General features: G+C 53.3%; 1 protein-coding gene across 1 annotated transcript in view; it reads left to right on the top strand.

Moving 5' to 3' along the window:
- DPYSL5 (dihydropyrimidinase like 5) overlaps positions 1 to 22,543 on the top strand; it is a 55,309-nt gene extending 32,766 nt beyond the window's left edge. The window contains exons 3-13 of the mRNA XM_036434984.2: positions 7,391 to 7,549; positions 8,566 to 8,745; positions 9,588 to 9,656; positions 12,879 to 12,923; positions 13,416 to 13,491; positions 14,501 to 14,657; positions 16,161 to 16,302; positions 17,987 to 18,129; positions 19,993 to 20,200; positions 21,657 to 21,825; positions 22,398 to 22,543. Coding sequence (XP_036290877.1) covers positions 7,391 to 7,549; positions 8,566 to 8,745; positions 9,588 to 9,656; positions 12,879 to 12,923; positions 13,416 to 13,491; positions 14,501 to 14,657; positions 16,161 to 16,302; positions 17,987 to 18,129; positions 19,993 to 20,200; positions 21,657 to 21,825; positions 22,398 to 22,483 — 1,434 coding nt within the window. The 3' untranslated portion in view covers positions 22,484 to 22,543. The remainder of the gene's footprint in view (positions 1 to 7,390; positions 7,550 to 8,565; positions 8,746 to 9,587; positions 9,657 to 12,878; positions 12,924 to 13,415; positions 13,492 to 14,500; positions 14,658 to 16,160; positions 16,303 to 17,986; positions 18,130 to 19,992; positions 20,201 to 21,656; positions 21,826 to 22,397) is intronic.
- The last annotated feature ends 5,091 nt before the right edge of the window (positions 22,544 to 27,634 follow it).

Below are 27,634 nucleotides of genomic sequence, written 5' to 3'. Positions count from 1 at the left end.
GAGGTAAAGGAAGGGCCCCCGGAGCTTGGGAGTGAGGAGGGCAATGGTGCTGCACCTTTGGGGGAAGGGGAAGGGAAAGGGAACAGGAAAGGGAAAGGCGGGGGGGGGGGGGGGGGAGCGCTCTGGGCCCCCAGTCCTCAGGGTCTAAGGTGGAGATGTCAGGGGAGGTCCCAGGGGAAGCTCTCGGCAGAATATCCAGCAGTTTTCCAGGTGCATCCTTTCCGGTTGTGGTCCCCCCTGCCTGACGGGGCCGGGGCCGTTATCCCACGCAGCTGGTCCTGAGGTCAGCAGAGGCTGATTTTGCTGCTATTCTGGGCCTGGAGCCGAAACACCACTGAGGCCTAGATGTTATCTCTAGGAAGGGAAGGTCAGGGGTGGAAACGGCGTGGCCAGCGATATGCTAGGGGAGAAACGTCACCCTGGCCCTAGGCGGTGAGGCTTATTGATAGCACGTCTGCCCGTGGACGGAAGGGTCCCGGGTTTGATTCCGGTCCAGGGCACGTACCTTGGTTGCGGGCTCGATTCCCAGCCCTGATGGGGCATGCAGGAGGTAAACAATCGGTGTGTGTCTCTCCCATAGATGTTTCTCTCTCTGTGTGTATGTCTCTCGCCCTCCCTCCGACTCTCTCTAAAAATCAACGGGGAAATATCCTCCATGAGGATTAACCACAACAAAAAGTGCCCCTTGTGGGGGAGGTCCCAGGCCCACCTGTGGGGCAGGAGCCAGGCCAGCTTAGACCAGGGCCTTCTGAGCACGTGTGCTCACTGTCCTTAAGGCTCCAAAGCTGCCCGGGGTTAGGCACCTGTCGGGAGGGGACCTGCGTTTCCTGGGAGCCTGCACCTGAACTCGGGAACAGCTCGCCTCTTCTGGGAGCCAGAGAGCCGGGTTTCCTGCCTTGTTAGGAGGGTTTGATCGGCTTTCAGAACCCCATCCCAGCCAAAACCGGTTTGGCTCAGTTGATAGAGCAGCGGCCTGCAGACTGAAAGGTCCCGGGTTCGATTCCGGTAAAGGGCATGTACCTTGGTTGCTGGCACATCCCCCAGTAGGGGGTGTGCAAGAGGCAGCTGATCGATGTTTCTAGCTTTCTATCCTTCTCTCTTCGTCTCTGTAAAAACTCAATAAAGTATTAAAAAAAAAAAAAAAAAAAAAAAAAAAGAACCCCCTCCCAGCCTGGTCTTCCTCCTGCCTCCTGGCTGTTCCTTCCCAGTTTCTTTCCTGGTTTTATCTTTGTCTCAATCTTCCCTGAACATGGCTGCTTCTCAGTGTCTTATCCCAATTTGCCTTCTCTCCTTTCACCCACCTCTCTACCTAATCTGGTACCCATGACTCCACATGTACAGCTACAGCTAGACACCTCTGGGCACATCCCCCTCGCTCAGCACGTCCACCAGAACTGGACTCCTGTCTCAGGGTTCCCAGGGGAACCCTCCTCCCGGGAATGGCACCCCATCCTCCCAGGCCAGCGCCCACTTGCCCGGGACCAACGTGAGCCGGAACGTGATCCTCAGCGATAACTGATAATTACGTATAACAGAATATTGTAAAAATTAAGTTTCAACATTTTTATTAAAACGTTTCTTACGTACCATTATATATTGTCTGGGCAGCAAAAATATTCGTTGTGGGCCTGGAGTTTGACACGCTTGATCTGGAGCATTTGATACACACAATAGACGGTACATTAGTGCTCCCTACAAATGATGCTTATTTATTAACTATGTTGTCATAGTCTTATAAATCACTATGGTTTCTTGGGCTCCTACTGTGTGCGAGCACTGTGTGAGGGGCTTCCCATGCATTATCTTCTTTAATTCTCATAGCAATCCCAGGAGGGACCTATTGTCATCCCACTGTACAAGTCAGGAAGTGAAGACTAGATAGCTTTCCCAAGGTCTCTCAGCAAGTAAGTGACGGAGCTGGGATTTAAACCTAAATCTGCTTTCCTTAAAGTATAATTCTCGTCACTGTACTATTTTTTGCCTTAAATTATATATATAGTGTGCCTTTAAATGACAGGGAGAGTCAGTGTGGGGAAATGTCCCTTTCCCAGAGTGCGCTGCCTGTTTTCTCTGTAGGAAGTTCAGAGTGAGGTGTGAGTTTTGGGAACGGGTGCTTAGAGTGAGAGCATCGTGAGGTCAGGACTGTGTCCTCGATGCTGTCGCAGAGGCTGTGCATCCTAGGAGAGGACAGGGAAAGGAAGTGTAGGGGCGCCGAGAATGGCAAATGTACAACCTGGAGAAAACCAGCTGGCTGCAGCAGGGTGAGCTCAACGGGCTGCACATCATGGGTCCCGTCCCACCACCACACACACACACACACACACACACACACACACACACACCCGTGAAAAGCCCCACGGATTAGCTCTGGCCCAGGTGCCCTCTCAGCAACAGAACACAAAGTTTGTGCCTTTACCTGTTGGTTCTTGGCCTTGGAGCAGGAGAACTTCTCTTTCAGGGAGAGTGGGGTGGAGTGGGGTAGAGAGAAAGGCCATTGCTACTGGGAATTTGGCACGCAGGGCGAGCTGCAGCGGTGCAGAAGCTGGTAAGACAGCGACTCTCCGGAGATCTGTGTCCTGGCAGAGCCAGGAAGGATCAGTGCGTTGTTTCCTCCAGTACCGCAATCTCCGCAAATAAGTCCCATCGGAAAACGCTTCCCAGCTTGCCGAGCAGGCCCCTGGTCCCCGTGGAGACCCCGTGTGTGCCACAGCGGTCTGTAACCCCCCAGAGCATAAAGGTCGAACGTGTAGCAAGTTCCTTCAGTACAAGTTCCTGCCAAGCACGAGCCTGGAAACTGTGTCATAAAACGGATTTGCCTTTAAGTGTACCCAGTTTTCCTAGCGAGCAAATGGAGGCAATGTTACTGGGCATCCAATAAATCCCGATTTAGTCAGCAGTACATCGTCAACGTCAAAAACAAAATGACAGGAACCCTTTGAAACAATAAAATTGTGTTTCCTTTCCTGCCAGATGTGTGATGGTGCTGTGTCTGTTGGTGAAAATAATGGTCCTCATGTCCGTATGAACGTAGTAGTGAGAAATGTGACACAATGGGGAGTGCCTGGCTGGACAGCAGTTTGTGTGAATGAACAGTAATGCCTCGGGTTGATGGATGGTCACTTCTGGTCAGCCACCAGGCTCCAGGAGGCTCTAGTGTAGGGGTGTCGAACTCAATCAGAGAAGGGGCCAAAATCTAAAATCCAGCCTAAATCGCGGGCCGAATGGTTTACTGAACAGTCATAAACTGTCATTGTGATGGAAACGCAGCAGAGTGCAGTGATGACAGCGCAGTGCGGGCCACATTGCAAGGCCTGGCGGGACGGATTTGGCCCGCGGGCCTTGTGTTTGACACATGTGCTCTAGTGAGTTAGCTACCTGTTCCGTGGCCATGTCTGGGGTAATCGGAGATGTTCACTGTCACAAAGCTGCTATTCCGCTTCCTGGCAACATACCCTGGATCCAGGGACCACTCGAGAGTCCTTGAGGATGCTCCAGCCATAAATGGAGCAGCAAACGTCAGGAACTCAGAGTATATACCTGGAGGGGTGCGCGTACAATGAATTAAAATGAACAAAATAAATCTACATAAATAAATTCTTAATGGTGTTGAATTTAAAAAGCAAGTTGCAAACAGATAGAGGCAATATGATATTATTTGTATATTAGAGGTCCAAAATTCATGCATGGCGGGGAGGGGGGTCCCTTCAGCAGGACCTGCCCCCTCTCACAACCCGGGACCCATCCGGTAGGGTCCTTAGGCCTGGCCTGAGATCAGGGCCTGTCGGGGCTTTCCTTCCCCAGGCTGCAGGCAGCTGGCCCCACCCCTGCCATTTCCTCTAAATTTATTTTAGAATACCCTGTATAATAAAAGCCTGTAATATGCTGAGTGTCTGTTTGTTCAACTGGTCACTATGACGAGCACTGACCACCAGGGGGCAGATGCTCCGACCGGTAGGTTAGCTTGCTGCTGGGGGCTGCCTGATTGGGACTGGGCAAGATGGGCTGGACATACCCTGGACGAATCTGTGCACCTGCTGGTTTCTGCCTAATTCCCACCGGCCAGGCTGAGGGACCCCCACTGGTGCACTAATCTGTGCACCAGGCCTCTAGTATATTATAAAAGTAATGTATTCTATTAAATAAAATTAGGGGGAAAAATTACTCAGAATCTTATCACCCCAAAATGGTCATGGTTAATTGTTTGGTTAACTGTATTTCCTTCCATTTCCCCCCCTTTATGTGTGTGTGTGTTTAAGCATCGTTCTAAGCATCTTGGATGCACACTGGATTCTGCCTTTTTCACTCATTATGACATCCTCCTTTTCCCACGTGATGACTTGGCTTCTATTGATGCCCATTGAAGCTCCACAGCTTGCTTAAACCATTTCTACATAACAACAGTTGTGAGCATGCAGCAGTCATATGTTCATAAACACAATGCTTTTGAAAGCCTGAGGAACAGGACTGGGTGGTGCTCGGCTGTGGGTCTCTGCACGGCTGTTCCGTAGGGGGATGACAGTAAAAGAGTCTGTCACATCTGTGATATCACATTCCCGAGGAGACGGAGCTTGTCAGCGTCAGCCCGGGGGTAGGACTGGACATTTTTCAAGAGCCAGCTCTGTGTCTCTTGCCTGAAAGGAAACAAGTGCTCCAAGCTGCAGCTGGGGGAGTCTTCGCTGATTCCATTCAACTCTTATCTTGAGGCCGGGGTAACATGTAGCAGGAATCATTACGGCAGATATGTATGTGCGCCCTCCCAGCTTGTAGATGCTCTCCAGCCACCCCCTGCGATCCTCTCCGGGCCCTGAGAGTGAGGTGCAGAGCAGGCACACGGGTGCCCCTGGGTTAGCACAGTAAGCGGGAGAGTCAGGCCCACCTCCCGATGCTTCTACCTTCTTCCAGAACCTCTCAGTGATCATCCTTAGACTCAGACAAGAGGGGCCATGTCTGCCCAGAGCCCACTGTCCCACCTCTGGACCACAGCCCCAGTCTGTCCTCCTGGGGGCCAGACCACCAGCATGTGCACGCCTAGGGCCGAGGGCCTGGTTTGCAGGGGGTGAGCAGAGCTTAGACCTGTGGGCTGCTGCAGGATGAATCATGGATGGGCCAGGGCGTGTGGGCTGGGGCAAGAGCAGAGGCTCAAGGCCAACGTCCCTTACAGCGTAGCTCAGAAATGCAAGGTCTCCGAGACTTCTAAAAGCAGGCCTGGCCTTCTTGGCCATTCTGACAATGTGCTTGTCCCAGTAGGAGGATGTGCCGTATTCTGTGTGCCAGTTGTTGGCTAGATCTGTCGCTTAGATTTAAAGGTACGTGGACTCCTTTCCCACTCTTGCTCCAGGACCCACAGATTTTAAGAACATTCTTATCACACTCCCGTTCCCAGGTTCCCTTTTTCTACCCAAAGCCACCATCATACTGGGAGGGGGTGCGGTGGTGGGGAGAGGGGAGCAAAGAAAGCAATCTGGAACCACAGAACATGAAACAATGCATCAGACACCTCCATGTCCACGTGTAAAAGCAAGAACTGCATTTCAGGGGAAAATACACAGAGCACAGCCAGCCACCTGCTACGAGGATGAATCAGCCTGGCACAACCCAGCAAATGAGAAAGAGAAGCCAGCTGCTCTGCCTTCTCTCTGCTCCCGCCGCTGAACTGCGCCCTCTGTCGGGCGCTTTAAGCCATGCAAGAAACCAGACCCCTGAGTTTCCCATGACAACACACCCACCAGAATCAGCATGGAAAATCAATGTTGCAAGAATTCTCATTTTAATTGTTGTTTGGCCACTGAACTAATTTTTTTGGGGGGCGGGGGAGAGTTCTGATTCCCTAGCGATATTTCTGATTTGTAACCAAGGATTGAACTGAATAGAGAAGCATGAATCTTGAGATGTTTTTTCCCCCTACATAAGACAAACAGCTATTCTGAATGATTTCACACACATCACACACATTAGGACAAGACTTTACAAGTCAATTTTATTTTTATTTTTTTTTAAACTTCTTTTTTAAAAATATATTTCTTTATTGATTTCAGAGAGGAAGGGAGGAGAGAGAGATAGAAACATCACTGATGAGAGAATCGTTGATCGGCTGCCTCCTGCACACCCCCTACTGGGGATCAAGCCTGTAACCCAGGCATGTGTCCTTGGCTTGAATCGAACCTGGGATCCTTAAGTCCGCAGGCCGACGCTCTATCCACTGAGCCAAGCTGGCTAGGGCGACAAGTCCATTTTATAAGTGAGGTTTCTGTGGGCTCTCACAGCTATCCGGGGAATGAAGCTATCCAGCGTGTAGGAAAAGAATCCGCACCTTAGAGAGGTTAAGTAACCTGCCTAGGTTGTCCAGCTGGGAGGTGGCAGAGTGGCGGCCGGAACTTGGGTCTGACTCCAAATCACTGGAAGGACCCAAAGAGAAGGACTTTTTACCCACCAGGATAAAAGAGAGTCGCCTCCTATCATCAGAGTCCTCACAAAATCTCTCATAAGATCCTGTCTCAATTATTTTAATTTTAATAAAGTTTTGTTTGGGAACAGCACATTAGCCTGGGACAGACGTTGATCGGTACCGGTTTCGGAAGCTCATGGAACTCACCGGACCAAATTGGTTTTTTAGAACGGTGTGTTGGGGGATGGGGAGATCTTTAAAAATACAGGTTTAGTCGTTATTCCTGGAACCAGGCTTTGTGATTGCAAGTGAGGGTCTTTAAGGCTTCTTTTTCAAGTGGTATGTTGTGGAGCTGATGAACAGGATAGTTGTCCACTGACAATTCATACAGGGACCTCAGAAGCACTCTGTCTCAGACAGAGAGAGGGAGATGAAGTTCATGTTCGTGAAAATCTGAAGCAGAGGCCCCGAGGTTGACGACGCATGTGAACACTTTGAATGTGAGAGAGTAGAACGAAACAGTATTCCCAAACTAACATTTTACTTATTAGGGTTTACATATGTACGTACAACTACATTAGTAAATAGTATAAACATTTGATCATCGTTTGTATTACCTCATATCGTATATTATCTATCGCCGTTTGGTTGTGGCATCTGTTTTTTCAAGTTGACAAAAAAAAAAATGTGTGATGGGGTCTTCTCGCTGGGAAACGGGTTGGCCGAGGCTGGGGTAACACACTGAGTGGCTTTTCCAAAGCTCAGAGCTGCACACCGGGATGAGGGAGAAGCAGGTGTGTGTGCTGGATCCTCGGTAAAGATGGTCACACACTGGCCCCTGTGCCTTCAGCTTCCCAGACATTGCTGCCCCCGGGCCTCACCGCCTCGTGGGAGGTGGGGTCTGTGGCTGTCCCGGATGCCCACCCGAGGACCCCGTGCCTCCCCATGTCAGAGGCGTGGGTGCGGGACGAGAAGTGACCAGACTGCTTTTCCCATCTTCCTCAGGCAGCGCTGGTCGGGGGGACCACCATGGTCATGGGCCACGTCCTGCCTGACAAGGAGACCTCCCTCGTGGAAGCCTACGAGAAGTGCCGGGGGCTGGCCGACCCCAAGGTCTGCTGTGACTACGCCCTCCACGTGGGCATCACCTGGTGGGCACCCAAGGTAACGGGGGTCCCAGGAGGAGAGAAGGCTCTTTCAGGCAGAGGGGCCACTCGGTGGGAGGCAGCTGGGGGGTGGAACTCGCCCACAGGTGCGGGACACCCCTCCCACCACCGTCGTAACTCCCCCAAAGGCCAAAGCGTCCTCCGCCGCCTCTCCGGCGTTGACCTGGAAGAGAGGGCACAGTCAGTCCTCAGCAACGCTGAGGGCAGAGCAGCCCTCCCAGAGGCTGTGGTGACCTCCATGCATCTAGAATTTTTAACTTATTTTTCTAATAACCAAATTTTATTTCCAACTACAGATTTTAAAATTAGAAAAGGAAGAAAGCCCATAACCTGGTCATCCCAACACAATCACTGTCTGTGGTGTAGCTTATTTCCTTCCAGTCTTTTTTTCATATATGCTCTTTACATGGATTTTAGCATTACCATGCCTTCTTGTAACGCCACTTTTAGGGTAAGGGGCCTAGGCCCGTGGTTGGCAAAATGCGGCTCTCGAGCCACATGCAGCTCTTTTGGCCCCTTGAGTGTGGCTCTTCCACGAAATGCCCCGGCCTGGGCCAGTCTGTTTTGAAGAAGTGGCATTAGAAGAAGTTTTTAAGTTTTAAAAAGTTGGCTCTCAAAAGAAACTTCAATCGTTGTACTGTTGATATTTGACTGTTGACTAATGAATTTGCCAACCACTGGACTAGGCCATAGGAATAAAAGTTATTAGTGTGTTTACCAATAAGGCTGGTTTGAAGTCAGAAACACAGAACAGCCTATGCCTAGGAGGTGACCATATAGTCTCTGTATTTGTGTCATGCTTGACAGTATTCAAATCACACCTTCATCCATTTGCTCATGGGACCTCACAGCAGCCTGGGAGGTGGGGGGAAAGCGAGACACTGCGAGGTTGCGGGTGGTCTTCGGGGGCTCCGCTGACTGAGCCACAGCTCCTCCCCGCCGGGCCAGCATCGGCCAGGCGGCCTCTGGGGCATCTGTGCTCACAGGGCATTGCCTTTGCCTCTTGCGCTCCAGGTGAAAGCAGAAATGGAGACCCTGGTGAGAGAGAAGGGCGTCAACTCGTTCCAGATGTTCATGACCTACAAGGACCTGTACATGCTCCGGGACAGCGAGCTGTACCAAGTGCTGCACGCCTGCAGAGACATCGGGGCGATCGCCCGCGTCCACGCTGAGAACGGGGAGCTCGTGGCCGAGGCAAGACTGCAGCGCATGGTGGGGGCGTGTGGGGGGTGGGGGACTGTGGAGGGGGCCGCGCGGCCAGTCCTCAGGTTGATTCCTGGCCACGCCCACCTCTGCCCCTCAAGGTTCGGATGAAACAAGGCACAGAAGAAAGTGTGAGATGGTGACACCCCCCGATGACAAATCTTTGTCAGACAATTCAAACTTTCCCACTGTCCGTGAAAAACAAGTCTCTCTTTATAGTCCAGAGGGGTTTCTGAGTCATAAACGATGTCTTCATCCTCACGCTATATTAAAATTCCAGTGCAGCAGAGGAATCTGGAGCGGCGCTAAGAAACATTTTGATGAGGTTTCCGGCAGGGAGATTCTGGCGTTCAGATCAGTAGTGCTTGCCTCTGGTGTCCAGGGCTTGTCCTGTGGTATTTTTAAGAGGAAAAGGTATTTCCAATTATTCTGAAAGGGGGGCCTGGGCCTGCTCTGCGCTCGGCAGAAGATGGGTTTGCAGAAGGGGGATGGGGAGCAGGCCTCTCCGAGTGGCTGGGTCTGGCCCAGCATTCTTTGGTGTCTTCTCTCAATGTCTTTCTCAATGTCTTTTTCTTTGATCCTTTTTTTTTTTTTTTAATAACATATATTTTATTGATTTTTTACAGAGAGGAAGGGAGAGCGATAGAGAGCTAGAAACATCAATGAGAGAGAAACATCGACCAGCAGCCCCCTGCACACCCCCCATTGGGGATGTGCCCACAACCAATGTACATGCCCTTGACCGGAATTGAACCTGGGACCCTTCAGTCCGCAGACTGACACTCTATCCACTGAGCCAAACCGGCCTCGGCCTTTCCTTTGCTCTTTTTCAGGGTGCTAAGGAGGCGCTGGATTTGGGGATCACGGGCCCGGAAGGAATTGAGATCAGCCGTCCAGAAGAGGTGAGGACGACTCTGCGTGCCCTTGGTCAGCGTCTGCCCTGAGAGTCGCAGACACCAGTCCCTGTGAGCTGTGCTGTCCCGCTCGCTCGCTCCGTGGGCGAGGTTCCACGGGGCAGCTTCTCCGGGGGCTGCCTCCCCCGGGCTGAGGCCGGCTTGGCTTCCTTTGATTCTGATTTCAAGGATCCGAGGGGGACAATAGGAGCTCCGCGGGTTGCTTGACCCAAAATTAAATCGGGAGAGAAGAGACAGACGGAAAAGGCGGTGTGTTTCTCCGGATATTTGAGGATGAGATCCCTTTGCGTATGTGAGGAAAGCTTTCCCACCAAAACTCCAGGTCCATGCTCTAACCTAGGGGTGTCGAACTCAATCAGAGAAGGGGCCAAAATCTAAAATCCAGCCTAAATCACGGGCCGAATGGTTTACTGAACAGTCATAAACTGTCATTGTGATGGAAACACAGCGGAGTGCAGTGATGACAGCGCGGTGCGGGCCACATTGCAAGGCCTGGTGGGACGGATTTGGCCCGTGGGCCTTGTGTTTGACACATGTGCTCTAACCCCTTGTTACCTCGCTGCTCACTACTAAAATGCTAGTAGGTCTAGTAATAATTAATGTCGTTTTCTAATACTTTTTTAAATCGAATTTATTTAAACAATACAACAAAATTTAATCAACAATATAGTTGCCGTTGTTTTCTACTACTTGTGCCCAATGCTCAGGAAGCATTTTAATCCCTCTGTTGTAAAATTCTTGTGATTTTGATGCAAAAAATTCGGTCAATGCATTTTTGAGGCATTCTTCATTATTAAATTGTTTTCCAAGAAGAAAGTTTTGCAAAGAACAAAACAAATGGTAATCGGAAGGGGCAATATCAGGAGAATATGCAGGTTGAGGGAGAACTTCCCATTCCAACTGGCGCAGTTTTTCAGCAGTGATTCTTGCAGTATGCGGTCGTGCGTTATCGTGGTGAAGAATTACGCCCTTCCGATTAATCAGCGCGGGTTCTTTTTCTCTTAAAGCTTGGGCTAACCTTTCCAATTGGGCACTATACACTGCACTTGTAATGGTTTGGTTAGATGGTAAAAGTTCATAATGAAGAATTCCTTTAAAATTCCACCAAACACACAACATCACTTTTTTCGCATGCAAGTCAGGTTTTGGCGTGGGCTGCGGAGCCTCATTTTGGTCCAACCATTGAGGCTGCCTTTTCAAATTAACATACAGCACCCATTTTTCATCTCCGGTAACAATTTGCTCTAAAAACGGCAAATGGTTTTGACGAGAGAGGAGCGAACTGCAAATTGTGACTCTTTGATTACGGTTGTTGTCGGTCAACTCATGAGGAACCCATTTTCCAAACTTTTGGACTTTGCCAAGTGCACGCAATTGATTGGAAATTGTTTTTTGTGAACAATTTAAAGTTGTCGCAAGCTCTTGTTGGGTAATTTGAGGATTTTGCACCAAAAGAGCTTGAAGAGCTTCTTGATCAAAATTGGACACACGGCCTCGACCACTCTTGTCATCTAACGAAAAATTTCCCTCACGAAATTTCTCAAACCAACGCTGGCATTTTCTGGCGCTAACTGCATCTTGACCAAGAGCACTACAGATGTTTTTTGCAGCTTCACTTGCTTTTCTTCCTAATTGGAACTCGTAAAGCATGCAGTGCCGAATATGCTCTTCATCCGCCATCTTCTTAGCCCTAGTTTTGCAACAAAAACCAAACCAAACACAAACTTTTTCAAGCAAAACTTGTTAATTGCACTTCACACGTTCTGTAAATACCACGTGTTTGAAGGTTATGTCAATACAAGTCAACGCCAAGCAAGATTTTAAACGAATGTTTTAAAACGACATTAATTATTACTAGACCCAATAATGAAGAGCCCTGCTCTTCGGCCCCCTGCTTTTGCCCTGGTGTAGTTCTGCAGGAAGTCAATACAAATCCCTCAGGGTCCCCGATAAAGAATTCTGCTCTAGGGGGACCACATTAGACTGATAATGCCTTCTTGCCCTGTGACCCTGTTCAGACCTCCCTGACCATTGGTGAGGGCAGAGCTGTTTTCCATTTCTTCAAAGCTTTCAGTGCAGAGTGGTGTGGATCGATGAGGAAGCCTTGAGGCATGAGGCGCTGGAGGCAGGGTGTGATGGTCCTTCCCTCAGACAGGAACAAAGCCAGCCCTCTTGGGTCAGCTTGGGGGAGGGGACCCACCTTACTCCTCCCTTGGGTCTGTCCCTGTCTGTCCAGTCCTTGAATATATCTCCTGTTTTGACACTTAAGAATCAGTTAAGAAAGATTCAGCCAAGTAAGCACTGTGCCTGTGAGAACCAGGGCCGGGCGGGGGGGGGGGGGGGGGGGGGGGGAGACACAGGAGTGGACGTGGTTGAGTTATGCGAGGGGAAGGGCGAAGCTTTGACTGCAGCGTAGCAAAGGCAAAAATGATCGTCGTCCTCGTCTCTTGCCTAAAGGAGAAGGTTCTGGGTCTATGTTTTTATTGATTTTTAGAGAGAGAGAAAGGGAGAAAGATAGATAGAGAGATAGAAACATTGACGTGAGAGGAACATCTTTGATCAGCTGCCTCCTGCACAAATCCCTCCCTGGGGATGGGATCGAGTTTGCAACCCCGGCAGGTGCCCTGGCCGGGAATTGAACTTACGATCTCTTGGTTCCTGGGTTCACACTCAACTGCTGAGCCACACCGGCCAGGCTAGAGATAATTGTTGTATCAGCGGAGCAGCGGGACGCTCCCAGCATCTAGTAGGTAGAGGCAAGGGATGCTGCCAAAGATCCCACCAACTCGGACAGCTCCTCGCCACCAAGACTTCTCCAGCCCAAAGCGTCGATGGTACTGACGTTCAGAAACGCTGATCCGGGCTGATTTCCAGCTTGAAATCGATCCATAACGCTCCTTTGCTGCAGTGCTGAGGTGGCTGTGGAGAAAATACGCCAGAAAACAGGGAGAGACAGGCTTTCGTTTGCTTTTGTTTCATGGTCTTTTCATGAAGCCCCGCGTAGCATCCAGCAAGGATGTGCCCACCAAGTCCTAGGATTCTCTCTGGGTGGGCAGAGGTGGTCGGAGCCTGGTGCCTGGGCCCAGGCCAGCCTGTGGGTGCGGCTGCCCCCTGGCTCTGTGTCAGGCACCCCAGCACGCCTGCTAGGAGGTGCTCTTGCTTGGGAGAGAGGGTGCAGCTTGCTTTCTTCCTGCCCCTTGTTTCTAACAGCTGGAAGCCGAAGCCACTCACCGAGTCATCACCATTGCAAACAGGGTAAGTAGATCCCCACCCCCACCCCCAAGTCCATTCTCGACTCTGGGATCAGAAACCACCTGGACAGTGGAGTGCTGTTCTGTCCTGGGGGCCAGCGTCACGCCTGGCTCACAGGACCCCAACCCTGAGTGCGCATGGCTATTCCTACAGACCCTTGTTCTGAGTTCTAAGGAGCCTTTTGTCCGTTGGTAGAAAATGTGAGGTTCAGCTCTCGTCACCTTTCCCCACGTTCCCCTGTGTGGCTCTGGCTCCGGGTGCTGCCTGCCTGGCCCTCTCTGCATCACACGTTTCCCCTGCAGCTTGCTTCCTGCTGCCAGGCCTGCTTTCCCAGCGTCAGACCAGCAGCCCCCGAGGGAGGGGCTGAGCAAGCAGGGGGAGGGGCCGGGCCCAGGGTGTGATTTGGCCGAGGTGATGTGGGGGGGGGGGGAGGGTGTTGGTGCTTGTAAGGTTTGTGGGGTTGATGCTGTCCTTCCACCATGTCTCCATGTTTAGACTCACTGTCCCATCTACCTGGTCAACGTGTCCAGCATCTCGGCCGGAGATGTCATTGCAGCTGCTAAGATGCAAGGTGTGTCCTTGAGCTGGGATGGACCGAGCCCGTGGGGTAGGATTGGCGCCAGAGGGGGGCTGCCAGGTCCATGCGCGCCGTGGCCCCGGCTCCTGAGGCCTGGCCTGCGCCCGCCCTTCCTCTTCCCCAGCAGCTCCCTGGCTCAGTCCTTTAGAATCACAGCTCCTCTGCACACCTGTATGTGTAACAGCTCTGCAGAGGTACCTGTCCTCTCTGGGTCGGGCAACACTATCAAGTTTTCAGTCAACTCCTTAATTGGCATCTTTTTGGCTTCTTGGATTTTATCAGTGGTTGCCTTGGTGACCAACATGCAATCCTGGACCAGTTCCAATGGGCATTTCAGGGGATGCCTGGGATGTCCTTAGGGTAGTAACAGCTTCCCCTGTGGCCACCAGAAACCTGGGAATGAGCCCTGGGCACCCGTTGTGACTCCTGTTGCTAAGCAGCTGGCAATACCTGAAGACGCTGTGTTTATAGTGCCAGCTAGGCTCGGGGTGCCAGCGAGGTCCTGGAGGCAGGGTATAAATCGGGAACAAGGGCTTCTAGCCTTCCAGCCTTCCCACTGCTCTGCCTCCCGACAGCCCACCTCCATCTCCCTGCCCTCTAGCCCCTGCCGTGGACCCCACACCCAGCGATCCGATCCCTCAAAGTGCTCATGGCACTGCCTGCTCAGAAAAGTCTGGACTGCCCCTCAGCGTGGCCTTCACAGCCCTTCATCCTCCCAGCAGCACCCTGTAGCACCCATGCCCTAGCCAGCTTGTGCTCCTGGGTGCGCCATCAGTGTGCCCCGCCCCGGTGACTTGGCCTCCTGTCTACCTTGCCCACAGCCAGCGTGGGGATGGGGAGCGCTCTGGCCTTGAACCCAGCTGTACTCTCACATATCGAGTGAATTTAGGCAGGTCCCTTCCTCTCTGACTTCACCTCCATCACCTGCCAAATGGGAGGCCCAGACATATGACCCCTCTGGTTCACTGGCTTCCTAGTCACAGCCTGACCCTCCTCCTTCCAGGGAGGGTGGTGCTGGCCGAGACCACCACCGCGCATGCCACGCTGACCGGCCTGCACTACTACCACCAGGACTGGTCCCACGCCGCCGCCTACGTCACCGTGCCTCCCCTGAGACTGGACACCAACACCTCCACCTACCTCATGAGCCTGCTGGCCAAGTAAGACCTGCCAGCGGGACCATCGCAGCCCCTTATCCTGTCAGTGACTGAGGGCCGTCCCGGGGACCTGTAGGTCCTCAAGGTGATGGCGCAGGGGCCCCAAGCCTGGCCTCGTTTGATTTCATTGTGCTCAAAGGATGGCTTTGCTTTTGTGACCTTCTCCAGAGCTAAGTCAGCTAATCCCTGTGGATCCGGCAAGGGTCTCTCTCAGTCATGTGACCAGAGCTGTGACTGATGAGCCCCCCCAGGCCCCAGGGGAGAAAGCCCTCTATGCACCTGACCCGGAACAGCTGAGAGCCTTAAGCACATGCCCCTTCTCCAGGGAAATAGCTTTTCTCTGCTCCCAGAACCCCCTCTTAAGCGCGCATCTGAGAGGGTCCGCGTGCACAAAGCTGTGGTGTCTCCCACGAGTAACATCAGGCTCTCGGGTCCCCCGTGTGTGGTCCCAGCAGTTGTTCCTCCCCTCTCCCACGTGAAACTCATGTTCCATTCAGGCCCTTCCCTGCCCTCCTAGGCCCGTGGTCGGCAAACCTCGGCTCTCCAACCACATGCGGCTCTTTGGCCCCTTGCGTGTGGCTCTTCCACAAAATACCACGGCCTGGGCGAGTCTATTTTGAAGAAGTGGCGTTAGAAGAAGTTTAAGTTTAAAAAATGTGGCTCTCCAAAGACATTTCAATCGTTGTACTGCTGATATTTGGCTCTGTTGACGAATGAGTTTGCCGACCGCTGTCCTAGGGTGTTTCCCGGAGGTTGCCCTGGTCTGGGTGACGTAGGCATTCTCTCTCCTCTGCCCTTCGCCATCTCTGAGGCCTACAGAGATCTCTGAACAAGGGCCAGCCATCTGCCTCCCTTAGGCAGGGAGTTTGCCACCATATGTATTCTCTCGCTGTCATCTCTGCCCCGAGTTCTTAGTTGTCTCAGGATGGTCATGGATGGTAGTGATAGTGAACTTGCTTGCCGTTGCTGGCTTATTAAGACAAACTGATCTTCTGTGTTGTCCCTCCTTCCCCCTCTGGGCCATCAGAGCCCCCACATCCAGGGAAGGCTATGGCTTCGAGTCCTTTGTGAGGCTGAATGTTGAACCTGTGTGCTTTACCAAGCACATGCTAGTGACCAGCAGGTTCTGGTGGGGGGTGAGGAAGGAGCTGAGAGGGGGTTTGCAATGGTTCCATGGTAGTCAGACTACTTCCACCCTCTTCTTCATCTAAACTCTTATGTTTACTTTTTCTCTTCCCACTATCTTAACTCTTAAAAGTCAACAACTCTCAGTGTCTCCTGTGACCGAGATGGTCTGCCACACGCAGCACCCATTCCCATTCTGCAGATGAGTAGACTGAGGTTCTCACAGTTTGAGTAACTCGTTAGACAGCTACTCAATAGCAGAGCTGAGATTGAAAGCAGCTTTGCCTGGTTCTCAAGCAAAGACCTTTTCCTGTACCTGTCACCACCCTCCGGGGCCCTGGCCTGCTTCCCTTTACTGGTCACGTCTTTCTCTCCACCCAGTGACACTCTGAACATTGTGGCGTCCGACCACCGGCCTTTCACCACAAAGCAGAAGGCCATGGGCAAGGAGGACTTCACCAAGATCCCGCACGGAGTGAGCGGCGTGCAGGACCGCATGAGCGTCATCTGGGAGAGGGGCGTGGTACGTTCTTGGGGGGCCCTTCCCCGCTCTGGTCTAAGTGGGGGTTTCACCCTGAGGAGGGCCGGGTCAGCCACGGCTCCTTGTTCCACTCAAAAACAGAACCAAAAATATATTCTCCCCCCCCCCCCCCCCCCGATCAGAAAGGTAATTTGGCCTAGTATAAAAATTTGAAAAATACAGAAGAGTATTAGAAAGAAAAAAAATTTCCCATAATTCTACACCGAGAAATTAAACTTAATATTTTAGTATGTTTCCTCCTAGTTCTATGGTGTACTGTACCTTATTTTAATAACTGGATTCATTCCTTGTTTTTCATAGAACATATCTTGAGTGGCTTCCTATGTCAGTAAAAGTTCTTTAAAAACATCTTTTTTCATGGCTAAATGTCTTCTCCAGTGGAAGTTCATCCTTTCCCGATGTTTGAAACCTTGGGCTGTTTCAGATTCTTGCACTTAGAAATGGGGCTGCAGGGAACCTCTCGTTCATGAGTGTGTCAGCATTTCTAGTTAATCCCTAGAAGAGGAGTCTGGGGCAAGGGAAGTGAGCATGTTAAGGCCCTTTATGTATTTTGTTCAGTTCCTTTTCAACAAAGGTAGGGGCTGGGACTTGTTAGAATACCACCTACCAGGTCTGCTCCTGAAGAGTGTGTGTGATTGGTCTGGCCCTATCCAGATGCAGGAGAGTCAGAGCCCACAGAGGTCTGGCGTCCTCAAGACTAAGCACCAGCCCGGATGGCATGGCTCAGTGATTGAGGTCGCTGGTTCAATTCCCGGTCAGGGCACATGCCCGGGTTGCAGGCTTGATCCCCAGTGAGGGGCATGCAGGAGGCAGCCAAACAATGATTCTCTTTCATCTTTGATGTTTCTATCTCTCTCTCTCCCTCTCCCTTCCTCTCTGAAATCAATAAAAATATATAAAAGCCTAATCAATGGACACAGACAACAGGGGGGTAAGGGCATGAATGGAGAGGGTGGGGAGTAATGAGGGAATAAGGATGCATATGTAATACCTTAATAAAAGAAATTTTAAAAAATAAATAAATAAATAATTTTTAAAAAAAATATATTTTATTGATTTTTTTTTTTACAGAGAGGAAGGGAGATGGAGAGTTAGAAACATTGATCAGCTGCCTCTTGCACATCCCCCACTGGGGATGTGCCCGAAACCAAGGTACATGCCCTTGACCAGAATCAAACCCAGGACCCTTCAGTCCACAGGCTGATGGTCTATCCACTGAGCCAAACTGGTTTTGGCATAAAAAAAATAAAATTAAAAAAAGACTAAGCAGCAGCTCAGGGAGGAGTCCACGGGTGCTGTCAGGGGTGGGTGGGTGGATGCCTTTCCAGAGCCCAGAACACATGACCATCTGTGGGTGAGGGAGACTCCTGACTCGTCCCTGGTGGGCAGCCGAGCTGAGCTGGGTTTACAGTCGGGGATAGATTGCCACCCGGGAGGCAGCCATGTGGAACCAGGGCCCGCTCACTGCCTCTGGGTGAAGGGGAAAGACGTGAGCAGGTGCCTGGAACCAAGCGGAGCAGGTTGGTCGTCTGAAACGGTGCCCGTGGTGCCGTCCGCCTCCGCACCATTGTTCCGACCGACTCAAGGCCACAGGCCAGAGCCAGGGGTGCCCAGGGGTTGGAGGCGCCCCCGGGCCTGGCTGACTTGACATTCTGCTGTGTTTCAGGTCGGAGGAAAGATGGACGAGAACCGCTTTGTGGCCGTCACCAGCTCCAATGCGGCCAAGATCCTCAACCTGTACCCCCGCAAGGGCCGCATCATCCCGGGAGCCGACGCCGACGTGGTGGTGTGGGACCCCGAAGCCACAAAGTGAGCCTGCTGTCAGCCTCCGGGGCTGGGCTTGGGGCTGGGGATGTGAGAGCTTGTGTTACAGAATCCCAAAAGCACAGCCTCTCTGCACTCTTCCTAGCACAGGGGAGTGTGCCCTGAGGCGTGTTCAGCGGAATGACTATTTTCGGCCTCGCACAGCGCTTGACAGTGTTTCAAAGCAGCTGCCCATCCATTGTCTCATTTCATTGGACTCACAGCCCCGAGAAGCACTCCAGCCTGGGGTTCTGATTTCCTTTCCCAAAGTCCAGAGAGTAGAGGGATCCCCACATCCCTTAGCTAGTTGTGTGGCCGAACTGGACAGACGGCCTAGCACTCCGTCCCTGGCTCCTCCAGCCTCGGCTCCTCTTGCTCCGGGCGGTTCCTTGAACGCACGGCACCGGCACCCTCGGCGTGCGTGAGCGTGTGTTGAACGCGAGAATGAAGCGTGTCAGGAGTGATCAGCAGGAATTGTAGGGGTGTCGAACTCAATCAGAGAAGGGGCCAAAATCTAAAATCCAGCCTAAATCGCGGGCCGAATGGTTTACTGAACAGTCATAAACTGTCATTGTGATGGAAACGCAGCGGAGTGCAGTGATGACAGCGCGGTGCAGGCCACATTGCAAGGCCTGGCAGGACGGATTTGGCCCGCGGGCCTTGTGTTTGACACATTTGAATTAGGGCATCATTTTTGCTTGAAGATTTGGGCCGATGAGAATCGTGTCTTTGATATTAAATGTCATTCAGTCATCAAATACAGGGGTGGCAAAAAGTAGGTTAATATTAGTAAGTAATGCAATAATTAATGAATAATAGAACTCTGTGCTTAGCGTGCTCACAGCTGTAAGGCCACCCTGGCCCAGCCCTGAATTTGCTTGGCGGGCACTTTTCTAGGCGCCCAAGCCAGCAGGGAACAGGGCAGGCAGGAATGTGCGGGAAGACGAAAGTGAAAGGAAGGCCACGCCGGGCACCACCACACCCCTCTGCCACCGTCCCCACTCTGCCCTCGTCAGGCCCTGGAGGAGCCCTGTTCTGCATCCTGGCGCCAGGGGCTGGTTCCCGCCTCTGTGATGGGCCGGCTGGTGGTGGAAGACCCCTACAGAGTCCAGCCCAGTGCAGGAGCGGGCGAGGGCTGCCCTAACACACACCGCAGCGTGGGGGGCCGGCACGGCGGAAACCGGTCTCCTCACAGTTCCAGAGGCCGGAAGTCAGATCGAGGTGTCGGCAGGGTGAACGCATCCTGAGGCCTCTCGCCTTGGCTTGCTGATGGCCGTCTTCTTCCTCCTCACACGGTGTTTCCCCTGTGTGTCCTCCTGGCGCCTCCTTTTTTTTTTCTTTTTTTTTCTTTTAATATATTTTTATTGATTTTGTACAGAGAGGGAGAGAGATAGAGAGTTAGAAACATCAGTGAGAGTCATCGATCAGCTGCCTCTTGCCTACCCCCTACTGGGGATATGCCCGCAACCAAGGTACATACCCTTGACCGGAATCGAACCCGGGACCCTTCAGTCCCCAAGCCGATGCTCTATCCATTGAGCCAAACCGGTCTCGGCTCCATTTCCTTTTTGTATAAGGACACCGGAAATCGGGTGGACTAGGGTCTAGCCCTAGGACCTCATTCTGATTAGGTGTTTAAAGGCCAAATGCAGTTACATTCTGAGGTACTGGGTGTTAGGACTTCAACACGTAAATTTGGGGAACGCAGTTCAGCTCATAGCCACCAGCCTTTGGGGATCTTCCCTTCCCTCTGAGCACCACCCCCTCCCCCTGAACTCCAGCCCTCCCCCGTGAGCACCTTCTGTTCCCATGGAGCTGCGCCCCTTTGCCTCCCCTCAGAGCTCCCTCTCCCACACTTCTTCCTGCCAGGACCATCTCGGCCAGCACCCAGGTGCAGGGGGGAGACTTCAACCTGTACGAGAACATGCGCTGCCACGGCGTGCCGCTGGTCACCATCAGCCGGGGGCGGGTGGTGTGCGAGAACGGCGTCTTCATGTGCGCCGAGGGCACCGGCAAGTTCTGCCCCCTGCGGTCCTTCCCAGACACCGTCTACAAGAAGCTGGTCCAGAGGGAAAAGGTGAGGCGAGGGGCGGGGAAGGGGATGTGCGGGAAGAGGTGGAAGGTCCCCGTTAGGGGCAGCTCGTGTGATTCTTTTTTTTATTTTTTTTAATATGTTTTATTGATTTTTTTTTTTTTTTTTTACAGAGAGGAAGGGAGAGAGATAGAGAGCTAGAAACATCGATGAGAGAGAAACATTGGCCGGCTGCCTCATGCACATCCCCCAGTGGGGATGCGCCCGCAACCAATGTAGATGCCCTTGGCTGGAATCGAACCTGGGACCTTTCAGTCCGCAGACCGACGCTCTATCCACTGAGCCACACCGGTTTCGGCTCATGTGATTGTTTTAAATCTCAAAGACGTCCTCACTCTATTTCCCCACTGCATCCTGTCGCCGGGAGTGTCACGTTGGGAACAGGACCAGTAGGGAGGAAGTCCCTGAGACGGAGTAAATGTACCGGAAGGGTCCTCGTGCCCCCGGAGCCGAGGGGACACTGAGCTGCTCACGGCTGAGCTGGCCGCTGGTCCTGGGAGGGTTCTTGCCGTCCTTCAGGGACGGGTTCCCTGTCTCGGCCTGGAGCTGCTCTTTCCCAGGCACCCACTTCCCTTGTGATTGCAGTGGGCTGGGTGGTCTTCGCTGAGTCTGGGCCCCCCAACACTTACGTGGCCAGGCCAGGTCTGGAGAAGCTCATGGCCTCTCGGTAACCCAGCAAGTAAGGGGAATGCCGTTGCTCCAGGCGAGGGGTGCCCTACAGGGTGGACTATCTCAGAAGTTCACCTGCTACCTTGGAAAAGATCCCACCAATATTGAGGGCGATCAAAAAACTATGGTACATCTGCACAATGGAATACTATGCTGCCATAAAAAAGAAGGAATTCTCATCACTTGCAGCAACCTGGATGGAATTGGAGAACATCATGCTGAGTGAAATAAGCCAGTCAATGAAAGAGAAACACCACATGACCTCACTCATTTATGGATAATAAAGAACATTATAAACTGACGAACCAAACGATAGATGTAGAGACAGTAAAGCAACAAGCAGACTGTCAAACTACAGCAGGGAGGGGAGGAAGATCTGGGGGAGATAAGAGATCAACCGAAGGACTTGTATACATGCATATAAGTATTATACAACCAATGGACACAAAACTGGGGAGGGAGGGTATGTATGGGAGAGGAGGCGATGGTATATGTACACAGATAATAATTTAATTTTAAAAAATTATTTAATTAAAATTTAAAAAAATATATATTGAGGGCAAGCCAGTGCACACACATGTGTATGTGTGCACACACACGTGCACTGTTTATAGAAGGCACAAGGAAATAATCCTCCACCCCTTGTGCTCGAGGCAAAGCAGGCCTCTGAGGCAGTCACTTGCGTCTTGAGCAGAACGGCAGCCATCGAGAAGGCTCTGGTGGTGGAGTCTGGCTCTGATGGGGTCGTTCCCTCCTCCTCCTCCCCTCATAGACCTTGAAGGTGAAGGGAGTGGACCGCACTCCCTACCTGGGGGATGTAGCCGTCGTCGTGCATCCTGGGAAGAAAGAGATGGGGACGCCGCTCGCAGACACTCCGACCCGGCCCGTGACCCGGCACGGGGGCATGAGGGACCTTCACGAGTCCAGCTTCAGCCTCTCTGGTAAGAGCAAGGGCCGCTTGGGCTGGCGCCTGCGTCTCCACCACAGTGCCCCCAGCCGTATCTGTTTTAGACCGGACAGGCTGAAGACTGCCCCACTGCCCCCTGGGGCACCGGGCCTCCGGTTCTAACTCAGGCGTGGCATTCAAAAGGGGGAAACCTTCAGGGTCTGCAAACAATGATGCCCCTTCTCTCTCTCTCTCTCTCTCTCTCTCTCTCGCTCTCGCTCTCGCTCTCGCTCTCGCTCGCTGAGGCATATGGACAAAGGCCCACTTGCCGGGGGCCAGTCCATAGTCTGAGCTGCCCACAAGAGACCCTATGTCCAGGCGTGGGAGCAGTGAAGGTGGCATGGGGGGGGGGCAGTGAGTGAATCGTGGAGATTCTGAACGAGGAAGACCTGGTTCAAATCCAGGCTCTGCCACTTACACTCTGTGTACCAGAGAGCAAGTGACTCCGCTTCCCTGAGCCTGTGTCCAGGCCTGTAAACCGGGATGGCGTGGTGAGGGCTAACGCGGACCGTGCCCACGGAGGGCCTAGCAGCCCCCCTCACCCTCCGCCTCCTCCCCTCCCTGCAGGCTCTCAGATCGATGACCACGTTCCGAAGCGGGCCTCCGCCCGGATCCTCGCTCCCCCCGGAGGCCGGTCGAGTGGCATCTGGTAAAGGCACCGCCCAGCCCCCCACGTGAGGATGCACCGCAGCCACCAGCCCGCACGCCCGCCCGCCCGCCCGCCCGCCCGCACAGCTGCCGTGGCAGGAGGGGCCGCAGGGCCCGGAGCCTCCCATGTCCGACCCGCGACCCCTGTGCTTGGAGCCGACCCAGCAGGCGCTTCGGGATGTGTCCCTCCTGCCGCAGTCTTGTCCCGCCCTGGCCTGGGGCGCCCAGCAAGCCCACAGGACGCACCGAGCCCGGCCCGGCCCCTCCTCTTGGCTCCGGGGAAGCCCGGGCTCGGTGCCCTGCCCCTGGCCGGCCCGCCAGGCGTCCAGAGCACTTTAGCAGACGTGTCTAAGAGGACTCCCTTTCCCTCCCCCTAGACCCCGTGGCCACCTTCCTCCAGTTAGCCAGGTGTTCGCTGCCCAGCGGCGCCCAGGATGTCCCGTTTCCTGACTCGGCCCCGGCCCCGTGTGGGTGCGGTGGGGACACCCTGGGTGTGGGTGTTGTTGGGACACTGTGCCCTCCAGCGGCTGCTTCTCCCCGCCCCGCCCTCTGGGAGCCAGGCCCGGAAGGGCGAGCTGGGCGGGGTGCAGGGTGCGGGTGCCGGGCGCGTGTACAGGATTTTGTTTTGCACGTTTGGTTTGCGCAGTGGTTTGGTTTGACTTGTTTGTGCATCCCTGTGGAAAATAACGGTGCTTTGTGTCCTAGCATAGCATAGCAACAGGAGTAGATGTGGACCTTAGGAGATGCTGCACTCCACACCAACCAGACAGCCCAGGGCGGGGGTTGGGACCGGGGGAGGGGGTGCTAGACTTACGGGCCCCACTTCCCCCCATCGAGTCTTCCAGGCTGCACAGGCCCCATCCCAGGCCCTGTTCCCATCGCGTCCCCTCCCGGTCTCGTTGCCTGCATTCCGAGAGGATGTTCAGGATGCTGGCCCTGGAGACCTTTGGGGAGCAAGAAGGCGTTTCCCGTCTGTCAGACACCCGACTTCCTGTAAATCGCCCTGCTGTACCTACGAGGCCTGGCTGCTCCCCCTGTGTGATTGGCAAGAGGCCTGATGCCTGCTGAGAGAGGGGGAGCGGGATTAGGGTGTGGCCGGCCAGGTGCAGGGGAGGAGCCAGGCCAGCAGAACCTGACGGGAGGGCCCGCGTTGCTGTGCTCTGCCCGCGCGCCCCCCCCCCCCCCCCCCCCCCCCCCGTGGACAGCACGGTGCCCTCACCTGCCGTGGCCTCCTCCCTCCTCCGAAGCTCCAGGAGGTTTCTGCGGAAACACTAGAGGCTGGTGACCTCCCAGCCGCCTGCCCTTGCTCAGCCTTGTCCTCCCCTCGGGGGAGTGATCTCACGCTGCACATTTGGGCTGGCGGTCCTGCCCCGTACATCGTGCCCTTCGTGTTTCGAAGCACTTCCATACACGAGCGCTCACGTGCTTCCCATCACCGGGCGCGTGTGATTCCGTTTCAAAGGTGAGAGGCCCAGGAGGTGGAGGCCTTCTGACCCCAGAAGTGCCCGCGACGGCCCCTAAGGGCATGGCCGTCTCCCCCCAGAGCTGTGGAAAGGAAGAGTGGGGTGAGGTCTCTTGGTAGATCCCACGGAGTCTAACCGGTCAGAAGACTCCCCGGTAGGCGTTTTGCTTTGTTTTGCACAGGTAGGTAGATTTCTGTCATAAACAAATGGATGTGTATTCCCCGTGTGAGCCCGGACTACGTACACGCTGGGGTCTGGCCATGTGGTTTGAGCTGTGTCCACATCTGCCTTTGTCCCTTCACGCTCATCTTTCTCGTTCAGGGGCTGATCTGACCGAGACCGTAACCCAGGGATCAGAGGCAGCAGAGGCACTGGGGGAGGGGGGGCAGCCATGGCGGCACAGGCGTAGGAAGGGCTCTGGGCCTGGGGAGCGATGGCCCGGACCCCTGGGGTAGTGCTGGGTCACGGGCCTTGGGCAGATGCCAAAGAGCCAAGCAGGAGTGGCGGCCCACGGGCAGAGGAACCCTGCTTGGGCGAGGAAAGCTTTACCTTCTCGGAGTGCCTCCGCTTGAGAGACGCATGGCCCGGGGCTCCGGGAGGCCACGTCTTCACCACGTGGTCCACCACCATAGGCCTTCCGCTCCACCCACCCTGATCCTTACAGAAACCCCGCCCTCGTCCAGGAGCTTCTAGATGAAAAATCAGAAGGAGGTTCAAGGCACCAAGTACATGGTCAGCCCCCACCGCTCACTCCTCACCCCCGTGTAGAGCTCCCGCCAGCTCCATCACCAACCCCACTGGCTCCTGGTTGCACTGAATGCAGCTCTCAAACTGGTCTTGTACTTGCTGAATAAATACTGTTGTTCTTGCCTTAGCTGCTCTCTAGGTTTGTGGGGTTCAGTTACAGAAAATTGTGCTATCCTGTGTGTGCGTGTGTGTGAGTGTGTAGTGCTAGGAGTCCACAGTAGGTCTCTCGTCAAGCCAATGCCGTCACGAGGGCTTTTCCAATACCGACCCGGAAACCACAGAACCACACAAACCCACACCCCCTCCAGCTGCCCAGGCGGCAGGCACAGCCCAGGGTCGGGATGAAGCCTCCGGCACCCCAGCACCCGGGGACACGCCCCACCTCACTCCTCTGTAAAAGTCATGGTGCTAAGATTGTGTCAACCCCGAGACAACACGTGGTCCCGTGCTTTGACCACCCCTTGGAGGCAAAAACAAGACAGCCTGGCACGTTGTGTTCTGGTGCAGGTTTGTATTAAACGGTAGCTACTTCTCACTTGGTCTCCGTTGTGTTTCTTCAGAGAAGAAGGGGCTGGGGGAGGGCCTCTCCTGCAGGAGAGGAGGCAATGCTCACGTGGCCGAGGCGACCGGGCTTTGATGGGTCACTCCCGCAGACAGGAAGCATCTCCCTGGGAGGCCTGAGCAGAGTCACTTGGATTCAGAAAAGTTGAGATGGGAGCTGCAGTGACCCCACAGCTGTCCGTTCTGACTCCTGGTGGGAACAAGGCCAAGGCTCATGGCACCAGATTTCCCAGGACAAGGTGGCTAAGTTCTCTGAAACGAGAACTGTCAGGGAAGCATCCTATATAAGGGTAATATGCAAATTGACCCTAACTGGGGAACAGCCAATTGCTATGACATGCACTGACCACCAGGGGACAGCCGCTCGATGCAGGAGCTGCCCCCTGGTGGTCAGTGTGCTTCCACAGCGGGAGAGCCGCTCAGCCAGAAGCGGGCTCATGGCTGGCCAGCTGCGGCCGTGGTGGGAGCCTCTCCTGGGCCTCAGGAGCACCAAGGATGTCCGACTAACGGTTTAGGCCCGTTCCCCGTCAGTTGGACATCTCCCAAGGGCTCCCGGGCTGCCAGAGGGATATCTGACTGCCAGTTTAAACCCAACCTCCCAGGGAATGGGCCTAAGCTGGCAGGTGGACATCCCCTAAGAGGTCCCAGACTGTGAGAGGGCACAGGCAGGGCTGAATTTTTGTGTATAGGGCCTCTAGTTAGATATAAAAAAGAGGGCGGGCTTTCCCTACCTCCCCTTTGTCTCTTGGCCACCATTTTGGAAACCCTCCTCACCCAGTGGAGCCGTTAGCTGATGGGACTATGGCCTCGTAACAATCCCACGACAAAAGGTTGTCCCGAGGCCAGTATGTCTGAGGACCTTCAGGACCTCACCCTTGGATTGGCCCACTGTCCCCCCCCCCCCCAAACCCCATCGCCTGTATCAAGACTCCTCTGCCTTCTCTCCGGCCTCAGCCAGATGTGCAGAGGAATGATCAGCCCAGTTTCCCACTAAAGAGAGCGTGAAATTGTCGCTTACGGTACTGAGGAGTCACGTGTACTTATTTCTGAGCCCCCAAAGACAAAGCCCTAATGAGGGAATTTCAGGTCGTGTGGGGAAATGATTGGCGGCAGGGGAATGTCCCCAGCGCTCACCAAATCAGCAACCCTCCTGCAAATAAGGCCGCCTGGGACCAAGTGCAATGACTGGGAAAAGCACTTGGCTATAAGGGAATGAGCTGTGTGCACATTCTGAGCCAGGTGGCGACACCATCACCTGGTTGGCAGGATGCTGAGTCCCTGGGATGGTACCTGGCCAGCATGTGTGTGTTACCCTCTATTCCCATAACGTGGGGGCACACAAGAATTTCATTAACTGCCAAAAGGCCACTGTGTTTGGGTGAAAAATGACATGACCACCCATTTGGCAGGTTTTAGGCGGTTCAAAGAGAAAAATAAAGGTACCTAGGAAGACGCTGGGTGCCTTTGTATGCATGTCGTCATGGAGAAATGAATGCCCAGAGACAGTGAAATCAGGCTTTGGCCAATTATAATAAGCTGCATTTGGGGAACTCTGAATCAGCCGGCAGCTAGGCTACCATCATCCTCAATTTCTTCTCTCAGAATTGCAGGTTGACTTTTATATACAGGTCCAACCTACCACGAAGAAGTGCCTTGTAGTTGGTGAAGGAGGAAGAGTCACCTCAGGTAGGAAGAAGAAGAACCCTCCTGCCACATGGGGAGGGTAGACCTTATCGTCCTTGGTTATTGAAAAGCTACTTGAGCCCTGGCCAGGGTGGCTCAGTGGGTTGGAGCCTTCTCCCATGCACACGGAAGGCAACTGATCTTTCTCTTTCTCCCTTTCTCTCAAAATAAAAATTAAACGGCATACCCTGGTGAGGATTTTTCTAAAGTTACTTGACAGTTTTGCTGATCACACATTTGAAGAGCTCTTAGTACTTTTCCAATAAAATATTTTAAAAATCTAACATTTTGCTGACACTTGATAGTGTCTTACGATGGAAGTTGGGTCTTCACTTTCTTCCCCTCGAGTATTTACAAAGCGCACATTTATACCTATAGGTACAAACCAGGACACTCCTGGTTTAAGTCTTGCCCCATAATAATTATTAATAGTGCCGCCTTTCACTTTTAAATATGTCCTGGATTGGATAATAAATTATATATGCCTGTATAGTCAATAGACGGTTAATATGCCTGTCCAGGAGTTAAATTTTTCTATGACTGAGAGATAAGGAATAGTGTGCAGTGGGAGGTGGGGAAAATGGGTCCTCCTGGAGTGGATGGGGACAAGGGTTTCCTGTGACCAGCCAAGTCTAGTCTGGCCAGCATGGTTCAATGGTTGAGCGTTGACCTATGAATCAGGATTCCCTGTGTGATTCCCTG

Source organism: Pipistrellus kuhlii, unplaced genomic scaffold (genome assembly GCF_014108245.1).
Source record: "Pipistrellus kuhlii isolate mPipKuh1 unplaced genomic scaffold, mPipKuh1.p scaffold_m20_p_13, whole genome shotgun sequence".
Lineage (NCBI taxonomy): Eukaryota > Metazoa > Chordata > Mammalia > Chiroptera > Vespertilionidae > Pipistrellus > Pipistrellus kuhlii.
This window is presented reverse-complemented; position numbering and strand designations above follow the sequence as displayed.